This window comes from Apodemus sylvaticus, chromosome 5, assembly GCF_947179515.1.
Source record: "Apodemus sylvaticus chromosome 5, mApoSyl1.1, whole genome shotgun sequence".
Lineage (NCBI taxonomy): Eukaryota > Metazoa > Chordata > Mammalia > Rodentia > Muridae > Apodemus > Apodemus sylvaticus.
The window spans coordinates 129,056,860-129,079,022 of NC_067476.1; the positions used below are offsets into that span (position 1 = coordinate 129,056,860).

At 46.0% G+C, this 22,163-nt stretch overlaps 1 protein-coding gene and 1 pseudogene across 5 annotated transcripts in view; one reads left to right on the forward strand and one right to left on the reverse strand.

The window, feature by feature from the left end:
• Rin2 (Ras and Rab interactor 2) overlaps positions 1-22,163 on the forward strand; it is a 210,998-nt gene that overhangs the window by 164,370 nt on the left and 24,465 nt on the right. For all 5 annotated transcript variants that reach the window (XM_052183807.1, XM_052183811.1, XM_052183810.1 and 2 more), the window contains 5 exons: positions 4,657-4,849; positions 8,784-8,895; positions 11,433-11,505; positions 18,115-18,206; positions 19,991-21,160. In XM_052183807.1, coding sequence (XP_052039767.1) covers positions 4,657-4,849; positions 8,784-8,895; positions 11,433-11,505; positions 18,115-18,206; positions 19,991-21,160 — 1,640 coding nt within the window. The remainder of the gene's footprint in view (positions 1-4,656; positions 4,850-8,783; positions 8,896-11,432; positions 11,506-18,114; positions 18,207-19,990; positions 21,161-22,163) is intronic.
• LOC127686609 (uncharacterized) lies at positions 13,259-13,398 on the reverse strand (annotated as a pseudogene).

The window sequence follows — 22,163 nt, forward strand, 5'->3', positions numbered from 1 at the left end:
CTAAGAGAGGGACATCAGCCTTCCACCCTTGAGGCTGGCCCTTGGAGCAACCCACTGTGACCATGTCATTATTTTAAGTGCCTGGATTGTATCATGGGATGCCTTGCTACCTTCCAAGCCATGCAACCTTTGTCAGCATTCATTTACACAGAGACACCTGTCTGTCTTAGGAGTCTCTGGTTTTAGGAGTAACAGAGTCATCTGTTACTCAGATGAGTCTGCATTAGGTGGAGTTCCCTAGAAGTCAGGGATTCTTGTGCAGATGTTTTCTGGGGGGAGGCACTTGGAGCAGGGAGATAGAAATGGAAGCAAACAAACAAACAAACAAACAAACAGCAAAACCTCTAAATCTCACTCCAGAGATGACCCATCTTAAGACAAGGTCACTCCCTTCTCCAGCCACATCTATATGTCACGAGCAATCATTGCTCCCCAGGGAGAGGGCACAGCAATTCTCAACCTGTGGGTCACGGCCCCCTTGGGGGTTACATGTCAGATATCCTACACATCAGATATTACATTATGATTCATAACAGTAGCAAAACTATGCTTATGTAGCAATGAAATAATTTTATGGTTGGGGGTCACCACAACATGAGGAACTGTATTAAACGGTTGTAGCCTTAGGAAGGTTGAGAACCACGGGGTTAGATAAAACTTTAAAGGCATTTCCAGGAGAATAAGGAGGCTCTACACTGTTGGTAACCAGTGTCCCTAACCTCCAGGGTGTGGGCTCCTGTCCTGGAAAGAGAACTCTTGAGGGAGTGAGAGCACGCACCTGGCAGTCTGTATTCCATCCATCAGCTCTTTTCTGAAGATTATCTCTGATAAAAGCCACTTTGTCTGATAATAATACACTATAAACCTCACGTGGCTGGCTGGATCAAGTCAATACCAAAGACTAATTGCAAGGTCTAATTTATGGTTTTTCTTTATGAGGCTCCATGAATCTTACTCACCATCTTCCTGTCTGGGCCCTGGCTGCTTAGGCTGAGGCCAGTCATCAAAGCAAAGGGCATTAAAAAAACAAAACAGAAAAATAAACAAAAAACTTCAAACCAGGAAGGATTTCGTGGGATGTGACAGTCTGAGGAGAAATGAAATACCTTACTTGCTTGACACATGTAGGAGGAATAGCATTGTGTTAGACACTGTCAGATTTGGACTTGATAGAATACGATAAATTGGTGATGGTGGGAAATGTTGGGTTATGGTTTTGGGGTTATTTTGGTTTGGTTTGGTTTGGTTTGGTTTGGTTTGGTTTGGTTTGGTTTGGTTAAGAGCTGAGAAACCTACTGAGGGCCTTGAACATACCAGGCAAGTGCTATATTGCCATATCTCCTGGGCTCTGAAATATTCATTTTGAACTTCAAGCATTCCTTTAGAGGCACCCTCCCCTCCTCCAAACAAAACCAAGCCAAGCAAAACCAAACAGCTAACTGATCAGAACCCAAAGTGCACATTTCCTGCTTAGCTCTTCAGCCAAGTGACACATACAATGGAGTTTTCAGATGCGCAAGATTCATGTTCCCCAGAGCCTGGGAGAACTGGAGCGGCTCTGGTCCACCAAGACCTACAGAATCAGAATTGCAGGGGTCAAAACCAGGAGTTTGTGACTTCACCAGTCCCCAGAGGATCTCCACACTCAAAAATTTGGCAAGGTATAGAGTCTTTAAATGTGACTCTGGTTGGGATCCCCTGCATTCTCATACCCGTATCTGGCCTCAAAGTGTGTCATTGACTTGACCTGGGGAGCAATGTTACTATTGACTCTTAAGTTTTTCTGATGGTCCTTGTAGGTGGCCAGGGTAGAGAGGCAGTGGTCACCAGTTAACTCACCTGTACAATAGGGATTTTGGCACCAGCTTTCCTTGGAAGAGTTTGTTCTTTTACCTCTATGAATATTCACTTTAGAATACCCAAAGGGACTGTGTGTGTGTGGAGGAGGAGGGGGTTGCAGAAAGGCCAGCTGGCATCTCACTGGGTTCAAGCAATCCTTCTGCCTCAGCCTCTTGTATAGATGGTGCTTTAGCTATGCATCTAGAAGAAAAACATATGAAGCTGTTTAGATCTTAATAAAACCAAGACACTGGGGCCAGGAGTGGGATCGTCCCTAGTCTTCTAGGGGTACTGGGGTTCTGTTTCCATGACAGCATGGGTTGGCTGTTTCTGAGGACTGGCATCACCCACATGCCACGTAGATAATCTCATGTCTCCTTTCTGCATCCCTCCACTCTTCCATTCTTCCCAGTCTTGAGGCTTTATCTAGTGCAAACCCTGGGTGTGTGTTTGATGACTGACTATATCCCACATTGAGCATGCCTCTTTGACCACAAGGATCAAGTCTGACACTCCTGCTGCCTGTTCCAGGACTGTGCTGGGGACTTGTTCCCTCCAAGCCAGGAAAGGTATCAGTGCTAGGAGAGGGAGCAAGTCCCCAGAACTAAGCAACTTTGGACTAGACTTTCAGAACTCTTCTTCCAAGCACAGACATGCCCTTGATCAAGACCTGGCCTCCCGATCCTTTTCTTGTGCTGTGTTTTGTTTTGTTTTTGAAACAGGATCTCACCTGTAGCCTTGGCTGGCCTGGAACTCACTGTGTAAATCAAGCTGACCTCAAAGCCATCCAAACTTCTGGGGTTAAAGTCCTGTGCTCCACACCCGGCTACCTTGGATTTCTTGATCCTTCTACCTCCATTTCCAAGTGTAATTCTAGCACTTGATCAAGGGTGCTGGTCTAGGCACCCTCTTCGAAACCAGCATCATTGTACATAGCATAGTGCTTCAAGAAGGAAGTGATCATGTGCCTACAGAGTCCAGCAGCTCCATACATCCTCAGGCCTCAGATTGCTCATTCCTCACCTACAATTAAGTATTGGCATTGAAGGAGGCTTGTTTGTCGATTTGATTCACAGACAATAAAACCTCCCCATTTGGAGGACATGAGATGTTCCGGGGTTTTTAGTGGATTCATGACACTGCAGCCCTTGCTATTACCACATACCATGTTTCCTACAGTAAGACTCTGATGAGCCTTAACTTACCAGAGGACCCCCCTCCCTCAGTGAACAATATGGAGCCGGGAATCGATGCAAAAGCAAGAGAAATTTTATTGTTCCAGCATGCTGGGGTCTCCCTGCACATGGAGAGAGAGAATGACCCCATAAAGCCCATTCAGCAAGCCTTTATACAGTTCTCAAAGCAACAGCCATTAGGTACAATGTGATTGTCAGAACAATGTGACTTTTAAACTGATTGGTCTTAAAATGAGGTGGCAGGGACTTCCTCTGTCTAACAGTCACAGAATGTGTCTATGAGCTCCTGGCCTCCCCTACCGGCCCTTTCTCTTCCAGGAGGGGAAGGGTCTGGTAGAATTTTTCAAAGTTCCTGAGCTGACCTCTTCACTATAACTCCCAAAGACACCTGGTACCTGTTTGTAGTCGATTCTCATCTCCCTCTCCTTTAATCTTAGCCAACCACTAACCTACTTTCTCTCCCTAAGACTTTTCCTGATCTGAACTTGTGTAATAGAGTCAGATGATACTGTGATCTTAGCTCAGTGCCCCATTGCCCAACCCACAACAGGTGATGGACTTACACACCTGGCTGATCTCATTTAGCGTGATGTTCTCCAGGTGCATCGTGTGGCAGCATCCCACTTTATACTGAGTAATACAGCTTAGCCTCTTAGCAGTAGTCACATTTTGGGTTGCATTTCTGGGGGGGGGGGTATGTTTTTTTTTAGTTGTTCATTTGTGGGGTTTTGGTTGCTTATTTGTTGTTGTTGAGGTAGGGTCTCACTATGTTCCCCCAACTGACCTTGAATTCACAGAGATCTGCCTTAGCTCTACTGCCTGACTGCTGAGATTAAAGGCATGTGCCTCCTCAACACCCAACTATAAAAACGTTTAGGACATATATTTGTTGGCTTTTATTAATAATGTTACAGTAATTTTATGAACATCATAGCACCGTTGAATGATCATATTTTTATTAGTCATAATGTTGGGGATAAAGAATGTTTAGTCTTGTAAGAAGAAATGAAAATGGATCATTTGGATGCAGAATGAATGTCCTCAAGTGTGTTTTGCCCATAATACAGTACAACAGAACTTGTGTTTGTAACTTGTGCTTTTAAGCACTGAGACTTCAGGCATCATTACACCTGAAATTTAGCAGTTTGAAAAAAGGTCTGTCCTCCAACAAAATACTTTAGCCCAAAGACAAACAAACCTAAGTCAAACAGTGTTTATGATGCTTAGGACCTTTTGAAAATAAGGGTAGAGTGAAATAAGAAATGTGGGCTGGAGAGATGGCTCAGCATTGACTGCTCTTGCACAGGTCCTGAGTTCAATTCCCAGCAACCACATGGTGGCTCACAACCATCTGTAATGGAGTCTGGTATCCTCTTCTGGTGTGTCTGAAAAAAAAGTGACAGTGTACTCACAAACATAAAATAAAAAAGAAAGAAAGAAAGAAAGAAAGAAAGAAAGAAAGAAAGAAAGAAAGAAAGAAAGAAAGAAAGAAAGAAAGAAAGAAGATATCTGTCCTCCATACCTTTAGATTGAAGGGCAGTGACCACAGGGTGTACATACCCTGTGACAGATCTGACCAGTAAGTTCCAGTCATTGAGCCCTGTTCTTTTCTTTATTCTAGCATGGTGAGACACAAGGATGGTGACTATTCTGAAGACAAGGATGGGAAGACATGTCCCCGAGACTCTGGCTATGACAGCCTCTCCAACAGGCTCAGCATTCTGGACCGGCTCCTGCATACCCATCCCATATGGCTGCAGCTCAGTCTGAGTGAGGAGGAGGCAGCAGAGGTCCTGCAGGGCCAGCCTCCAGGGGTAAGAGCCAAGACTTAGAAGCTGAGGCAGGCATGCTGCTGCCTGACAGAGAAGCACTTAGAGATATTGCCAGAAAGTTCTTTCCAGCTTCTGGGTCATGAGGCTTCCAGTATAGATAGACATCAAATACAATACAGGAAAATTCTGGGCTCTATACGGTGGTTTCTAGGAGTAGATACCTTTCCAGGTCTGTCTTCCTCCTGTCTTCATCTTCTCAGTTATGGGACTGTATGGCATATCAGGGTGTCAGGGCATCAAAGGAAGGAGGAGCCCCTGGCCAGGCCTGGGCCTGACTTTCTGAGCCTGGTTCTGGATACTCAGTATCCCCGTTGTTCTTTCATTCTGCGTCCAGAGACCCATTTGTCTGGGGACACCACCTTAGAAATCTCTGTGACCAGAGACTTGTCTTCTTGGGCTACCAATATTGTCCTTGGCTTTTCAGTAGCTTTCCATGTGAATCAAAATCTGATTTTGTTTCAGCAGCTACTTCCTATCCATCCGGGACCATTGCTTCCTAGCCACTCACTCCCGGTAGACACGGTAGCCCATATTTGTAATCCTGGCACTTGGGAGACTGAGGCAGAAATATTTGGGTTCAAGACCAGCCTAGGCAATGTAAAAAAAACAAAACAAAACAAAAACAAAAACAAAACAAAACAAAAAAAACTATACACACACACATACACACACACACACACACACACACACACAGCACTGGGGAATAGCTCAGTAGATAAGGCACTGGTCATATGATAACTAGCCAATCTGTGAGCTCTGGATTCAATTGAGCAATCTCAGTAAATATAGATAGCATAGAGTAATTGACAAAGTTACCTGATATCAACTTTGGGTCTAAATAAATAAATAAATAAATACCACTTCACAGCTCCATTTCTTAAAAACAAACAACAGCAGCAAAACATTATTCAGTGACTGGTGTATCTGTTGTTCACCATAGTAAGGTCTCACCCCTACTGTAGCAATTTAAGTTCTAACACACTACAGTGAATGAACTTAGCAGCTCAGTTACAGATTTTCCCTAACCACATTTTCAGTACTCAGAGCCCACAGGAGGCTGCCAGAGAGGATATCTCAGGATAGAGACTCTACATCACTTTGTGCAGTGTCCACTTCAAACAGAAGACAAATACACTGAACCACAGACAAAGTTTAAAGCACAAGATAGATACAAAGTAACCAAGCCGTACAGGGATAGTATGGAGAAAATTCTATCAGTAGCTAGCTGAGCAGTGTCAAAGCAGCAAGATACAAAAACTCAGCTTTAGAGTCCTATGGCTGCCAGGGCCTATCTCTCTAACTGTCTGTCCTTACGAGTGAGTCTGCCGGTCTTTACTTCTTTCTTCCTTCCTGGAAACAGAAGCAGATGGGACAAAGAATCCCATTAGAACACTCAGGGCTATATGGGGCAATATTTGATCATTTTTGGAGAGAATTCCTTAAGCAGCATACTGGGCTGTTACCTCTAGACTTGGTCTATATGATCAGAAACTTCTTCCTGGGAACCTCCACTTTTTTTTTTTTTAGATTTATTTATTTATTTATTTATTTATTTATTTATTTATTTATTTATTTATGTTATGTATATGAGTATACTATAGCTTCAGACACCCAGCAGAGGGCGTTCGATCCCATTACAGATGGTTGTGAGCCACCGTGTGGTTGCTGGGAATTGAACTCAGGACCTCGGGAAGAACAGTCTGTGCTCTTAACCACTGAGCCATCTCTTTAGCCCCTGAGCCTCTACTTTCTACCAGTTGAATTATGTGCTTGTGCCTTTCTGCCAAAAGTCCTGAAGCAAAACATTACCAGGCAGTAGTTCCCCACCCTGCCCTGCTCCCCTCCTGGGGTGGGGCATAGCCATTCCTGCTAAGGCTTGTATGAAGAACAGGCTACCAGAATAGTCTCTCTCTACACCTACCTGAGCTCTTCACTGAGCCTTCCTGACAAGATGGGGCAGGCTGAGGACAGGCACCATGTGGGCCAGACGTGATAATGGGGATGAAGGAAAAGCAGGTGACTAGAAGCCTGGTTCTGGTGGCATGAATGTACTGAGGATGATACGGCACCCTTAATTAAGCAAGAGGCAGAGGTCTGTGGACAGCTCTGTAACAAGCCAGAGTGTAGAGATAGTTTTTCTAGTTGTACAGTATCTGTCATACCTATGCAGCACAGACTTTTGTCAGGCAGAAGCAGCTACAGATAATACGTGAAGGGAATAAGCAACTCTGCTTCAATACAGATTTACTCACAGAAACAGGGTCAGGGTGGATGCGTTCTGGAAGCCTGACTTTGTCAGCCCCTGTGATTGCAGTGTTTTAGGAAGCAAAGTGTGGAAGGTGTGTGTACTCCTGATTCTCTGATGCCTAATTGGTCCCCAGGGAGGTCCCAAAGTTTTATTTTTTTTATTATTTTATTATTTTTTTATTTTTTGTTGTTGTTGTTTTGAGACAGGGTTTCTTTGTGTAGCCTTGGCTGTCCTATAGAAGGGAACTGTGCTCCATCTCTGCCAACAGCTGTCTCTCAGAGCTTGGGCCCCTTACCCCAAACACATTCATTCAGGATGGTGTTTGCAAAGCATCTGCCTCAGTTTTAATTTGTCCAAGAGCCCAAGTGCTCAGATATGTGAACCAGATGAGTTCCATGGTTGCTCCATTGTTACCAGGGGGGGAAAAACTTAAAAGATTTTCTGATCACACCTTCCCCTGATAAGCATCATGGGTACTGTAAACATAAAAAGGAAAGGCAAAGATCATGGGGGTACGGGGTGGGGGTGGGGGGTCAGCTTCGAAAGCTTCGGAAGCAAGATAGAGAAGCTAAGAGTGCAAGGTTCGAATCCAGAGGGAAGAGATTATCAAAGAATAAGGCAGTGTAGGATCTTAAGGAAGAGCCATTTGCAATACATGAGGACCAGGACTTAGCCAAGGCCTCCACACTACACACTTCACTTGTCATGGAGGCCAGGTGGATGTTGCTTCCTGGAGCTGGAAGGACCCAACCTCCACAGCAGGACTTGGCAGGCCCGCCTCTGCACTGACAGGCCCAGTGATCTTGACGGCATTACTGGAAATTGTTTTGGTCTAAAGTGTGGAGGTGAAGACAGAGTTGGGACCAGAGGGAGCAGCCTCAGTGTTGGCTGGAGTGAACGTCAGAGAACTCCCACCCACCTCCCAAGCCCAGCAGCCATTTTTTTTTCCTTCTGAAGGTTTTTCCCATTGTCTCACTTGACATACTATCTCATTTTTCAAAAGAAGCTAGAAATTCATATTCAAAAGCAAAAGCTAAAACTATAAAATAACTGCTTTTTTACTCTTAGCAAATTCAAGTTCCTCTCTCAAATTTACCATGAGCCAAATTAGCCAGTGAACTTACAGTTTACCATCTACAGTTTGACCATGTGAACTTCGTTTAGAATTTGTTTCACCCACCAAGACAGGCTAAGACAGTGAAAGCGTCACCAGAGTGCCAGTGCAGACAAGGGATGGATAAGGTTGGCTTGGGTCAGAGGGAAAACAGGGTTCTTCTAAGCTCCTTCTGAATAAGTTATTTTTATTTCATGTGCATTGATGTTTTGCCTGCATGTATGTTTGTGTGAAGGTGTCCACTCCTCTGAAACAGGAGTTACAGGCAGTTATGGGCTGCCACATGGGCACTAGGAATTGAAACCCGGACTTCTGGAAGAGCAGCCAGTGTTCTTGACCACTGAGCCATCTCTCCAACCCCTAAGCCCCTTTTGAAAGCAAAGTGTTCTTGGTAAGCTCTGACCTTTCTCTGTAGAGTGTCCTGCCCTGAGCTGTATAGTCCTGCTGGGAAGGACACTTTATTCACGGAGCATCATATATAAGAAAAATCATGTACCCAGGTTTCAATCTGCTTAACATGGGTTTTTTTTTTTTTTCCTTTTTCCTTCTCCTAGATCTTTTTGGTTCGGAAATCCACCAAAATGCAGAAGAAAGTCCTCTCCCTTCGCCTGCCCTGTGAATTTGGAGCACCTCTCAAAGAGTTTACTATAAAGGAAAGCACATACAGTAAGTATGGGATAGTGGGGGCAGGGCTGCTGGAAAGGAGCCTGGATTTTGATCTAGACAGATGTGCCTAGTCCCGGCATTCACCTCTGGCCTTCCCATCCCTACAGTGAGGCAATGTTAACCTCTGAGTAATTCATAGGCCAGTCAAACAATCTGTGCACACTGTGTGTACCCTAAGGCTTGGCACATGATAGGGGCAAGACTTTCTTGCCCTGTCCCCTGTTGGGTACAATGTAGATTTGGTGCCCAGGTTTACCGATGACTAAACCACAGGGCACCTGCAGCAACAGAACCCTCTTCCAAAGTCTAAAGCCAAAACATGTATCTACACATCTTCATGACTAAATGAGCCTCGAGCACACGAGTCCCCTCCAGGAAGTCACAGTTCGGTGTTCTGTGAAAGGCAGTTAATCAAGATGAATCCAGCCCCGTGGGCAGATGACTAGCTGAAGATTTGCAGGGAGTTGGTGCTCTGCACTGTTTGGTTTCCTTTCTGTTGTCTACTTTCTGGTCATTGAAAATGTGGAGTTTCGAGAGGCCAAGTTTTAAATAAAAGAGGGAACACACAGTTCTGAGGTACTGCCAGTCTCCAAAAAAAGGGTCAGGAAATGGGTCTGCACAACAGAGTAGGGAGATCTGAAAATTCTAGGTTAGCAAGCTGAGGGGTGAAGGCCAGGAGAGTTGGGGAGCCCCAGGGTGGAGTGTGGCTTGGTCCCTGCATTTGAAGGTACTGAGGCTGATTGATGGGCAGGCATGAGATTCCGGTACACTCGTGTCTGGTCTCCTTAAGCCAGTGAGTGACCTTGCAAAGGATCCACAAGAGAGACATTTCTGGAAACCTCTGCCTGCATACATGATCTGCTTCTGGTTCAGGTATAAACCTGAGACTCACACAATCAAGGGTAGCTGGGAAACAGGGCCACCAGGCAGGCTGAGCCTGGGGAAGGATTAAATACAGTGGGAGGTAATCTGAGAGCACACTTTAGACCCACTGCCACTTTAAAGACAGTGAGAGTATAGTAAGTTAATAAATAATGAATTTTCGTTAAATTGATTCTGTTATTCTGAGTTGGCTTTTGAAAGGTTGCTGGGCCCAACTGGCAACAAGTTCTCCTGGCTTTTAAATTCCTCGCAATTTCCAAAGTTCCCCCATGACAAGGAAACCACTTCCTTTCTTCTGAAGCACACACTCAGTGTCAGGGAACCTCCAGCCCCACCCCCACCCCTGTTTATTGAGTTTCCTGAAGCCAGAAGTTTAGGTTTTTTTTTTCCTCCACCAGATTCTAAGACTTCAGTCATCCCCTCTAATCTCCCCAAGGGACTTTGAAGTGACTGAAAGAGCTAGTTTGTAGAAAGCATTATCCTATCCATAATGACTTACTGCAGGCTGGAGTCCCCAGATAATATCTACCCAGCAAGCCTGTCTCCAATACAAATTGGGGTGGGAGAAGGGCGTACTACAATAACGGCTATTTTAGCATTATTTCTGGAGGATGGCATGAACACCACCATATATTCATGTAGAGTTCTTTCACATAAGATACTGCATTAAAAACAGATTCTATTCTACTGTCATCCTTCTGGCTGGCAAGGATCTGTTCCTGTCTGTTTCATAGCTGAGATGGAGGTGCTTGACCAAGGCATGAGGATTGGAAACCAAGCCACCCCTGCCCCCGTCATCTGGGGGCCATACATGTGGCAATGGTATCTTGTCAGAAAGCATCTTTTGTTTGGGAGCTTGTGTGATGCGGCCAGGCGAGAGGACCGGACTTCCGAGTCTTTTTATAGAATGTATCTCAGAACTGATTTCTAGAGCCTTTAAACAGATCTCCAAGTTCCCATCCCTCTGCCTTGTGTCAGAGAGCTCCTGACTTGTCAGAGGGAGCACTGAAAGTCCATGAGCTGGGTTTTTTTGTTTTTTGTTTTTTGGTGTTTTTTGTTTTTTGGTGGTGTTTTTTTTTTTTTTTTTTTTTTTTTTTTTTTTTTTTTTTGAGACAGTGTTTCTCTGTGTAGCCCTGGCTGTCCTGGAACTCACTCTGTAGACCAGGCTGTCCTGGAACTCAGAAATCTGCCTGCCTCTGCCTCCCAAGTACTGGGATTAAAGGCGTGTGCCACCTCCACCCGGCTGAAAGTCCATGCTCTAAGAAGAAAGGCTGGGGGGAGGGGGGGCCGTAGGGAGGACCTTCAACCCACTACTGCTGTGTGTTGATAGCTTCTCAGTGCAGCCAGATAAGCCCTTGCCCCTGTGTGCTCTGAGCATCAAAACAAACAGAAAGGTTGTTGTGCAAGGGAGTGTTTACATGCATGGAGCATGCGCTGACAGTGAGTCAGGGAGACCGCCCTCAGCCTCCTGGCTGTTTAAAGCTGGGTCTGGCTGTCAGACAACCCCCTCACAGCTGGTTTGGATAAGCTGCACAGTAGTCTAAGAGGATGGAGACAGGCCTACATATGCTGTGTTAGATGCCCTTCCCTCCCAGACACACTCAGGAAGATTCAGCCACCTTCTGGAATCTCTTTCTCTCTTTTTTTTTTTCTAGCCTTTTCTCTGGAAGGCTCAGGAATCAGCTTTGCAGATTTATTCCGGCTCATTGCTTTCTACTGCATCAGCAGGTAAGGATTCTGATCATCTTGTGACTTCAAAGACCTGCTTGTTGTGTGATACGATCTGGACATTTGTCTGGAGAAGGCTGGTCACCTATGAGATGTCGGGGAAGGATTTGCAGCTTAAGATGGTCACCCCATTCCAGTATTAAGCTTAAGATGGAAACAGTTGTCTGGCCCTCCAGATGCAAATTCTCATCAATATGGTTATTTCTTCAAGCTGGTACCATGCCTCCTGATGGCTAGACCCATTTACCAGGAAGCATGCCTACACAATATATAAACACATACCCACATACCAATATACCACATACCGATATACCTACCTGTATAAACATGCATCCATAAGAGCACAGCAGGGGCAAGGTGTGTGTGTGTGTGTGTGAAAGAGAGAGAGAGAGAGAGAGAGAGAGAGAGAGAGAGAGAGAGAGAGAGAACCAGTACATGAAACTGTAGCTTGTCAAGGTCCCCAACAGTGTTTTTGAAAACTCCAGAGGGCAGAGCCCATTCTCAAATATGGATTCTTTACACCAACCCATAAATCCTGCACTGTTCTTCTTCAGGCCGCCTGGGTGCTCAGACCCTCTCCGGGGCTGAAAGGATGTGAGTTGTCCATTTCTATTATTATTCTTTTTTCTTTACACAAATAACAGCTTTGCAAAGTCACTATTCTTGTGCCAGAGGTTGTAGCTGAGTGGTGAAGCATTTGCTTACAAAGCATGAGGCTCCGGGTTTGATCCTTAGCAATGCCAAGGAACAAAACAAAAAACAGCCAAATGAAGCCACTGTTCTCGTGGTGATTAAGCAAAGAAACTCTTGCTGCCTGCAGGAGTTGGCTTTGCCTGCTTGCTTCCCTTCCTTCCTTCCTTCCTTCCTTCCTTCTTTCCTTCCTTCCTTCCTTCCTTCCTTCCTTCCTTCCTTCCTTCCTTCCTCCCTTCCTTCCTCCCTTCCTAACAATTTCATTTTATCTTATGCCTGTGAGTGTTTGCCTGAATGCATGTCTGTGCACTGCATTCACATCTGGTGCCCACAGAGGTCAGGAGAGGGCGTCAGATCCCCTGGAACTAGAGGTATGGACGGTCGTGAGCCACCTTACGGGTGCTAGGACTAGAACCCAGATCCTCTGTGACAGCAGCAAGCGTGCTCTTAATGATTGAGCCAGTTCTTCAGCCTTGTCCTTGTCTGTTTTAACCCAGGCAGAGGATAGTCTGGCTTCCATAGCATTTCTGTTTGCTCACTGCAAACAGGGAAATGTCTTTTTCAGAGCTCACGACTCACGGCTGTCTCACTGAGACTGGAGAGTCATTTTGGTTTGGCCCAGTTTATTTTAATTTAAGGATTCGATTGTTGGGCATCCATCATCCTGTTGATTTTCTCTGCCCGGCATAACAACTAAGCTCTCAGGCAAACTAAAGCTGCCCAGTGAATGACCTGAGGAAGAGGAGGCATCTCCAGAGGAGACTCTAACCCTGCTCGCTAGCAGGAAGAAAATGAGGACAGCTCTCAGGACAGACAGTGCCTGTGTGACGAGCTCTCCCAAAGCGGTGCTCCAGGGTAGGGGCATAGTCCCAGGAGCCCGTGTACCTCACTTCTACACATCTGAGGGAAAAACTGCTCATAACACATCTTCTTCAATTAAGAGAATGAAGACATTGCCTAGCTGAGTACTATGTCACCTCTCTTTCTTCAGCATTTTAAAATTGGGCTAAATATATTCATATTTAATGCACACATACAATAACCCAAATGCAGGACTAAGGGTGTTGCAATTGCAGCATTGGGTATCACCCAAACCACAAAGTGGAGCTACCTTATGCAAATAGGAAGCTCTGGGGGCAAAGGTTAGAACAAAGTATGATTTTTTTTTTACACTTGATCTTAGCCAAAAGGCTGAGAAGCGATATGACTTTTTTTAATGTAATTATATCCTGACCAGTCAGGATTATATTAAAATTGTGCAAAAGACAAACAACTAAAACCCTTAAACAATTGTGAGGTGTATTATCTCAAGTAATGAAATTCTCTAGCCTCCTTAAATGCTGCATAACTAAAACCATTCCCACCCTGATGATATGATGATCACAATTCCTGTCTCTAAAAGGTTTAAAAGAAACATGTTGCCCAAAGACACAGCCGCAGTAGCATTCATCCCTTCCCTCAGCCACACCTCCTCCAGGAGACCACACCCCATCTGGTCCCAAGCCACCCAGGTTAGAGAGGACATTGGTGCTGACAAGTCAGCCAGAGGTGAGGTTGCCTGTCAACTCTCCTTCTAACTCTGCCTTCTGGTAATTGTGCTATTGTTGGAGAAAGAGCCTTATACACACAAATGCTTGGAAGCCACAGAGAAAAGATCCCCTCCTCTCTGTCCTCTACACTCTGAAGCAGGCCAGAGTACCTCCTAGAGTAGCCGGGCAGGCTGCTGATTAAAAGTCATATAGTAAAGAAGGACATTGCCAAATTACTAAGCATGGTTACACTTGAGGTGCTTACAGAAGATCCCGGCATCAACATTTGCAAGTAAAGGGGCCTGAGAGTCATTTTTCTTTTGCTTTCATTGCATCTCTAATGCTTCTTCCCGTCAAGCTTGGTCATCCATGGCTGACAGGATCCAGTCTTACCAAAGTATTTCTGAAGTCTCCTACCTGATTGCTAGTAGAGAAATCATCATAGAGACTATCGTGTGTTCTCACACCGAACGTGCCCCATGGAGTCACGTGCCACAATTAGTGGGCACCCAACTTCCTTGCAGTGTTGGATGAGCTCACACACACTTGAGAGAGAGAGAGTGCGCGCGCGCGTGCACACACACACACACACACACACACACAGAGACAGAGAATTTGTACCTTCTTTTACCTTGATGCCAAAGCCCACATTACCTTATGCTATTCTGCCAACTATGAATACCTGAGTTTCAAAACACTTACTTGCAAACCCTGCTTTACTTCCATAGGTTCTATGGAGTGCATCAAGGGCCACCCTAGTCAGTGTGTTACATGATCCTGATAATCACTGAATGAGGGATAACATAGTTTCTTCCCAGCATGGTCGCTAGGCCCCATGGGTGTTCAAATGCTTGGCGCATCGCAGCAGTAGCTCCTGGATAATATTAGTCTTTCTCTTTCTTTCTTTCTTTCTTTCTTTCTTTCTTTCTTTCTTTCTTTCTTTCTTTCCTTTCTTTCTTTCTTTCTTTCTTTCTTTATTTATTTATTTATTTCTTCCTCTCTTTCCTTTTTTTTATTTGGTTTTTTGAAACAGGGTTTCTCTGTGTAGCCCTGACTGTCCTAGAACTCACTCTGTAGACCAGGCTGGCCTCGAACTCAGAAATCCACCTGTCTCTGCCTCCCACGTGCTGGGATGAAAGGTGTGCGCCACCACTGCCCGGCTTAGTCTCTTTTTCTTGAGAAACAAAACATACAAAGATAAATCTAGATTGTACATGTACTGAAACTCTTGGGGAAAGGTTCTGTATGTAAGATGTTGGTTCTATTTTGTTTGTTATGTGCAAACTTTAACATCAGTGCTCCTTTGTTTTTTAAATGAGGTAGAGATAAGAAAAAAGTGTGTGTGTGTGTGTGTGTGTGTGTGTGTGTGTTTGGTGTTATGCGTGTGTGCCATGTGTGTGTCTCTGTGTGTGTGTGTTAAGATACTGGGTACTCCAGTATAAGGTGGCTCATGTACAACCTCTAATTGTCTAAATATATCAAAACCTACAGCCATCTATTAACAAATGCCAGGTATACCTTCTTGTCCTATGTCATTAAGAAAACCCAAGCCAGTCAGATGATGTTTAGACTCCAGGTAGCATGCTGAGCTAGGTAAAAACTTAAACATCGGTTGGTTTTGTTACATGTTACTTTTCTCCAAATTGCATAAAGAAAGTAGATTTGAATGGACTGAGTGAGTTTTTACAAACAGGTGTTTGCGATATACCTTTTTGTTACAAAATTCTATTTTTTATTAGTTTCCCCTTCAGATTAGAGTGTGGGTTATTGCCCCTGCCAGGGCACTGAAGAAGCTATTCACAATCTCAGGTCAGGTGTAAAGGTCTCATGGAAGCAGCAGGAGTTGACTAGGGCTGGACACCCTCAGGAGAAGCAGCCTCCTAGCATTGTAGGAGAGCATGATAGAGTTTGGGTGACACCGTCACATGTCGGAACACCCTTGCTTTGTTATTTTCACGGACTCTGCAGCTTTGTAATTGACTGTCAACAGCTTTAAGGGTTCCAAGATTTTCCAGCCACCCAGATTTGATCTCATTCATTCCACAGTGTTGCCTAATCTTATCGTAAACAACAGGATAATTTGGTGTATGATTTTCTTCAACAGAAACTTTCAAGGCATGTTTTGATGACAAATTAAGAGACAGAAGCTTCCATTCCTATCCCTCACTAACCCCATGCCTGCCACAGTGACCTACTTATCATTGTACTCCTTTGCCAGACCCTCCCTATCCCAGGCCCTGTCCACCTACCTACTGCTCCCACTCCTCAGAATTGTCTGTCCTATGTGATTTACTCACTGGATACGTCTTTTTCTATCTGTGTATGTAGGATGTATGCATTTTGCATGTGTGTGGGTGCATGTGGGCAGGGTGCACATTCATATATGTGTTGTGCATATCAGGAATCATCCTCAAAGGCATATCCATCTTACGGAGGCAGGGTCTCTCAGCCAAAGCCAGAGCTCAGCAATATAGCTGTTCCCACTAGCCAGCTTGCTCTGGAAGTTCCTTACCTCTACCTCATGAAGCTGATATTACAGGGATCACCTACCCATCTGACATTTACATAGGTTCTAAGAATCCACACTCCAGGCCTCAAGCTTGTAATGTAAGTGCTTTAACTACTGAGCCATTTCCTGAGCCCCACGGACTGTGTGTTTGAGTGTGTAATGTATATATAATCTGAATAATTTAGGAATCTTGGCCTAGGTCCCAACTGCTTTGGAATACTCTTTTGTTTATTGGCTTAATTTCTTTTTTAAGGGGCGGGGGTGGGGGAGGGTTGTCTGGTGCCACAGCATGCATGTGGATGCCAGAGACCAACTCACGGACTCAGTTCTCTCCATTCATCTTTCCATGGGTTTCTCAGATCAAGCTCAGGTGGCCAGGTTGGCAGAGCAACCACCTTCGTTCGCTGGGCCATCTCACTGGCTGGCCCTCTCATATTTTTATTTTTATTTATTTTAGTTTTGAGGCAGGCTGTTCTGGAATTTGCTGTGTGGCAAATTCCAGCTGGCTTGGAACTTCTGTTCCTCCTGCATAAGCCTCCCTTGCATAGTACTGCCAGTGTGCCTCTTAACACCTGGCCTCAAATAGTCTGTTTCCCCTTCACACATGTTTTCCCATGGTTTGTGGCCCTTCCCATAAATTCTGTACATAACTTACTTGCTTATATCCTGGTAGTGTTCATTGGCATGGTTCTCTGTTCTGGCAGGGTCTCGTGTTTTCTTCCTGGCCCAGAACAATGTCTATTTCTCCTAGCTGATAACAAACGTGTGGAGTGAAGGAGTGAATAGTATTTTTTTTTTCTAAGTCCAACACCACTACCAATAAATAAATAAATAACACCTTTTTGTTCAGATCACCATTGTCTTTGAATATGACATTCTCCTGGACAGGGCCTTAAGCTGACACCTGGGCCAACCTTATGAGTTCTAAGAGCTTGGTTCTCAGCGTTGCAGATGAAAATGAATGGCTGTTTATTCCATCTGCCTCTCCCCCACCCCTCCACCCCACCCCAACCCCCGTCTGAGAAACCTACCATGGTCCATGCATTTGCTCCTGAAGACTTTATGCCCCGAGCATGGCAGGGCCCTGCTGTTGCCTTGGCATTTTCCTATTAGGCTTGCTTCTCCATGGGTCCCCTCTGCATATGGCACACCAGCACTTGGTGCTGTCCTCTTCGATGGTTGGTGACACGAGGCACTTAAAACTTGCCTTCAAAGGTTGATCCAATGGCAAGTGACATTCATGACCTGGCAGTCCCACCCAGATCTCCTAAATCTAAGTGTGCAGTACATAATATAACAAGACACCCCCAGAGACCCATGAGTGTACATCCAAGTTAGAGTACATCCACTGTAAAACACAGTAGAGACTTTCATTTCCAGCACACAGAGGTCACATGAGTGATCTCCAGTTGGAATGTAGCACAGTGAAACTGCATTCGAGGGAGCCAGCAGATACTTGCTGAGAGCCTGCTGCCTGTAAGGTATGGGGTCTGAGACTGAACATTCCTGTCTAGAGAGTGAGGGTTCAACATCAAGATGTGCATTGCGCCAAGTGGGACACTGTGCGCTAGAGGAGTGATGGATCTACCAGCATTTTGATAGTGAACTCTATATACCTAATGCTACCCCAGCAGGGAGACACGATCATTGTCACAGAGTTAATCAAGCAGCCTGTGGCTTGGCCTGTCCCACCGTGGAATAATTCAGATGAGAGTCACCAAAAGAGAGAAGGTCTGGTTGGATGTGGGATGGTGTCAACTTGAGATGTTTTCGACAGTTTAAGATGAAACATTTCCCGAGTGAAAAATGAATGTGAGAGAGTCACCAGCCATGTAATTACAAACATTCTCTCTCTCTCTCTCTCTTTTTTGCTTATACCAGGGATGTTCTGCCATTTACCTTGAAGCTGCCTTATGCCATTTCAACAGCCAAGACGGAGTCTCAGCTTGAAGAACTAGCCCAGCTGGGACTAAGTAAGTGGGTGCCCATGCACGATGAGTCTGTCTTAAAATGAATCCCTGTGAGGTTGTTCGTGGCCCCATCGATACATCAAAAACACTTGTAAGAATCCCATTTCCACTGGGCAGTGGTGGCGCACACCTTTAATCCCCAGTACCTGGGAGGCAGAGGCAAGTAGATTTCTGAGTTCGAGGTCAGCCTGGTCTACAGAGTGAGTCCCAGGACAGCCAGGGCTATATAGAGAAACCCTGTCTCAAAAAACCAAAACCAAACAAACAGATAAACAAAACAACAAAAACAAAAACAAATAAACAAACAAAAAAAAAAGAATCCGACTTCCATGGCAAAATGCAGCTCTCACAACCATGAGGTCCCTGAGCCACATTTTCTGGGATTTATTACCCATTGTCCATCCGACTCTCAAATACTGGAGCTAAGTGTGCCTGGGTAACCCTGTATCTCCTCCCATCAAACTAGCAAGGCTCCCCAGAAGAAAGAGAGCCCAGCATAAGCACGGATGACCTGCCAGAGTCTTCTCTTTCTGTGGCATCTTTCTGGGGAAAGGCAGCACTAACTGAAAGGTCCAGGGTGGGGCGTCTCACGTTCACTCGCATCGAGTTGATCTTAAGTGGCACATGGACACCTGTGGCACTCTGGCCCTGTGAGGAGGGTAAGGATGAAGACCCCTTAAGGATCAGCCCCTCCCTGCTACCGTGGGCCATGTCCCTCATCCTGCCAAAGGTCCTTACTCTGGCAGCTGGGACACACACACACATTCACACACACATACACACACACACACACACACACACACACCACGGTTCTACCAGACAGTGGCTGACAATGCACTAATAATACATGCAGTTCACCTGGTTTGACTTTAGCCCAGTGCTCTGGCAGAATCAGTATGAGTTTAACTTTAGTTAAATATTTTCTTCCTAGATGGAAAGAGAATTCTTTGATGGTTTTAGAACTTTGGTTTTTTGATAGGTTGACACTCAGACAACAGTGTTTGAATGATATCTAGAACCTAAACACACACACACACACACACACACACACACACACACACACGTATAACACTCACTCTCTCTATATATATACACCTCTCTCTCTCTCTCTCTCTCTCTCTCTCTCTCTCTCTCTCTCTCTCTCTCTCTCTCTCTCTCTGCATCCCCATCCTACCCCCTGTAGGGATGGGACCCTTGAATACAGTTTTCTTCTTTGTTGGGTTTTAATGCTGAATGTGTAAAACCTCAAGTAGATTGTGTAATATCCCCCAGGCCCAGCTGCTGGTCCTGCCTCATAAAGGGGAACTTGGAGGCCAGATGGATTCCCTGGCTGGCAGCCGCCTCCTTGGAGGGCACCCGGGAGAAGTTGATTGGAAGGGTGGCGTTGCTCTCTGGGCTGAGTGCGATTTTGAAAAACAAGCTCAGTAGTTCTGTGCCCTTTACAAGCTTATCCTGGACCCCTTCCAGTTTTCTTTGTCCTTCTTACCTGTGTGAAGGGTGGGGCTGGAGCTGCCAGTTGGCTCAGCTAACCTTTCTCAAAGGCTTTGAAGGTGAGAGGCCCCTGGAGTTGCCTTTCTGCCCTTTCCAGTAAGGGAACACAGTGAAAGGGGGGAGGGGAGAAGGATCAAAGGAAAACAGCAGACCCCATTAGCCTCCTTTGCCCTAAATTGTGTGTGTGCGTGTGCGTGTGCGTGTGCGTGTGTGTGTGTGTGTGTGTGTGTGTGTGAGAAGGAATGTCCCAAGTGCACTATATTTACATTCTTGTCTTCCCTGATAATGACTTTCAGATTTTTGGAGCTCCTCGGCAGACAACAAACCCCCAAACTCCCCACCCCCCCATAGGCCTCTTCCCTCAGCCGGCATCTGCCCGGCCTCCTTGCGTCAGCTCTGCCTTATAAATGGAGTGCATTCTATAAAAACCAGGACGCCTTCGGAGCTGGAGTGCAGCCAGACCAACGGAGCCTTGTGTTTTATTAATCCTCTTTTCTTGAAAGTGCACAGCCAGGACCTCAGCACAGACCCAAAGCGGCCGAGCACAAGGACTCCCAACGCGAATGGCACCGAGAGACCTAGGTCCCCCCCACCCAGGCCCCCGCCACCCGCTATTAATAGTCTGCACACAAGCCCTGGGCTATCCAGGACTGAACCCCAGACCAGCATGCCAGAAACAGTCAACCATAGCAAACATGGGAACGTAGCTCTGCTTGGAACAAAACCAACTCCCATCCCTCCACCCCGGCTGAAGAAGCAGGCTTCTTTTTTGGAAGCAGAAAGCAGCAGCGCTAAGACCTTGACCGCCTGCCGGCCCAGCCGGAGCCCGGAACCGGAGCCCGAGCTGGAGCTGGAGCTGGAGCTGGAGATGGGCACAGCTGGGCACGCAGGTGGAGCCCCGCCTAGGGACGCCCCCGGGGATTGCACAAGGGCGCCGCCGCCCGGCTCTGAATCACAGCCACCACCGTGCCATGGAGCCAGGCAGAGGCTGAGCGACATGAGCCTTTCCACTTCCTCCTCCGACTCGCTGGAGTTCGACCGGAGCATGCCCCTGTATGGGTACGAGGCCGACACCACCAGCAGCCTGGAGGACTACGAAGGGGAGAGTGATCAGGAGACCATGGCACCTCCCATCAAGTCCAAAAAGAAGAGGAACAGCTCTTTTGTGCTGCCCAAACTTGTCAAGTCCCAGTTGCGAAAGATGAGCGGGGTGTTCAGCTCCTTCATGACCCCTGAGAAGCGGATGGTGCGCAGGATCGCCGAGCTGTCCCGGGACAAATGCACCTATTTCGGGTGTCTGGTGCAGGACTACGTGAGCTTCCTGAAGGAGAACAAGGAGTGCCATGTGTCCAGCACCGATATGCTGCAGACCATCCGGCAGTTCATGACCCAGGTCAAGAACTATTTGTCTCAGAGCTCGGAACTGGACCCCCCTATCGAGTCACTGATCCCAGAAGACCAAATCGGTAAGTGCCCTTCTACCCACTTCAAGTAAGATCTGCTGTAACCCTTGTCAGCTGTGTCCTGTTAGTTGTTTGGGATAAAGTTTACTCTGGAGTTCCAAATGACACACTCTCCCACCTGAATTGAATGGAAAGATCTCCCTTTTAAGACAGATGCTACACATCCAAGCTCCAAATGTTGGAGCTGCGGGAGGATTCTACCCAGGGGTGGGGTTTGTACCACTTTAGAAGGTCCCAGTTGCTGCCCACACTTGCTCTATGCGTGTGACACATCTGTTGAACATTTTCCGAGTGTGCATCCGTCTGTGACCTGCATGCTTGTTGACAGTACTTCCGCTGTCTTTCCAGAGGCTGTGGGTGCCTTTGTTTTGTTAGGAGTATGAAGACTAGGGGTGAGGTGTGGGGAGCACACCCGGGTCCAAGCCCCCCAGCCCAGACAGAAGAACACAGACCAACCCTCGGGACCCTGGGAACCTGTCCAGCCTCAAGTGGAACCTCCCCACTGGCTTTCATCCTCCAGAGTCTGTGTTAGGCAGTGTGGGAAGAAACAAGAAATAGGAGAGAGAAGTTTATTTGGTGTACCTTTAAAATAAGTGACATATTTTGGAGATCACATGAGAGGCATTCTCTCCAGAATCCAAGGGGAAATGCTTTCTTGGTAACCTCACAGAAGGGCTGAATTGTTACCTTGGTATGCGACTTGCCAAGGCAAATTTGAATTTGGCAAGCAGTCTTTTTTTCCAGGGCGAGAATATCCAGGGTTTGTTGTTTGCTGTTGTTGCTGCTGCTGTTGATCGTGGTGTTGTTTTGTTTTCATTTCAGACGTTGACTCTTAAAAGGTTAATTTCAGAGACTCCATTCAGCGGGCGGCAGCAGCCAGGAGTTTACAAACATTTCCATGGTTTAGCTAAACCCAGATTTCTTCTTTCTGATTGGGTGCATTTGCTGAAAGTAGTAAACAGTGTGTGGTAGAATCTCTCTCTCTCTCTCTCTCTCTCTCTCTCTC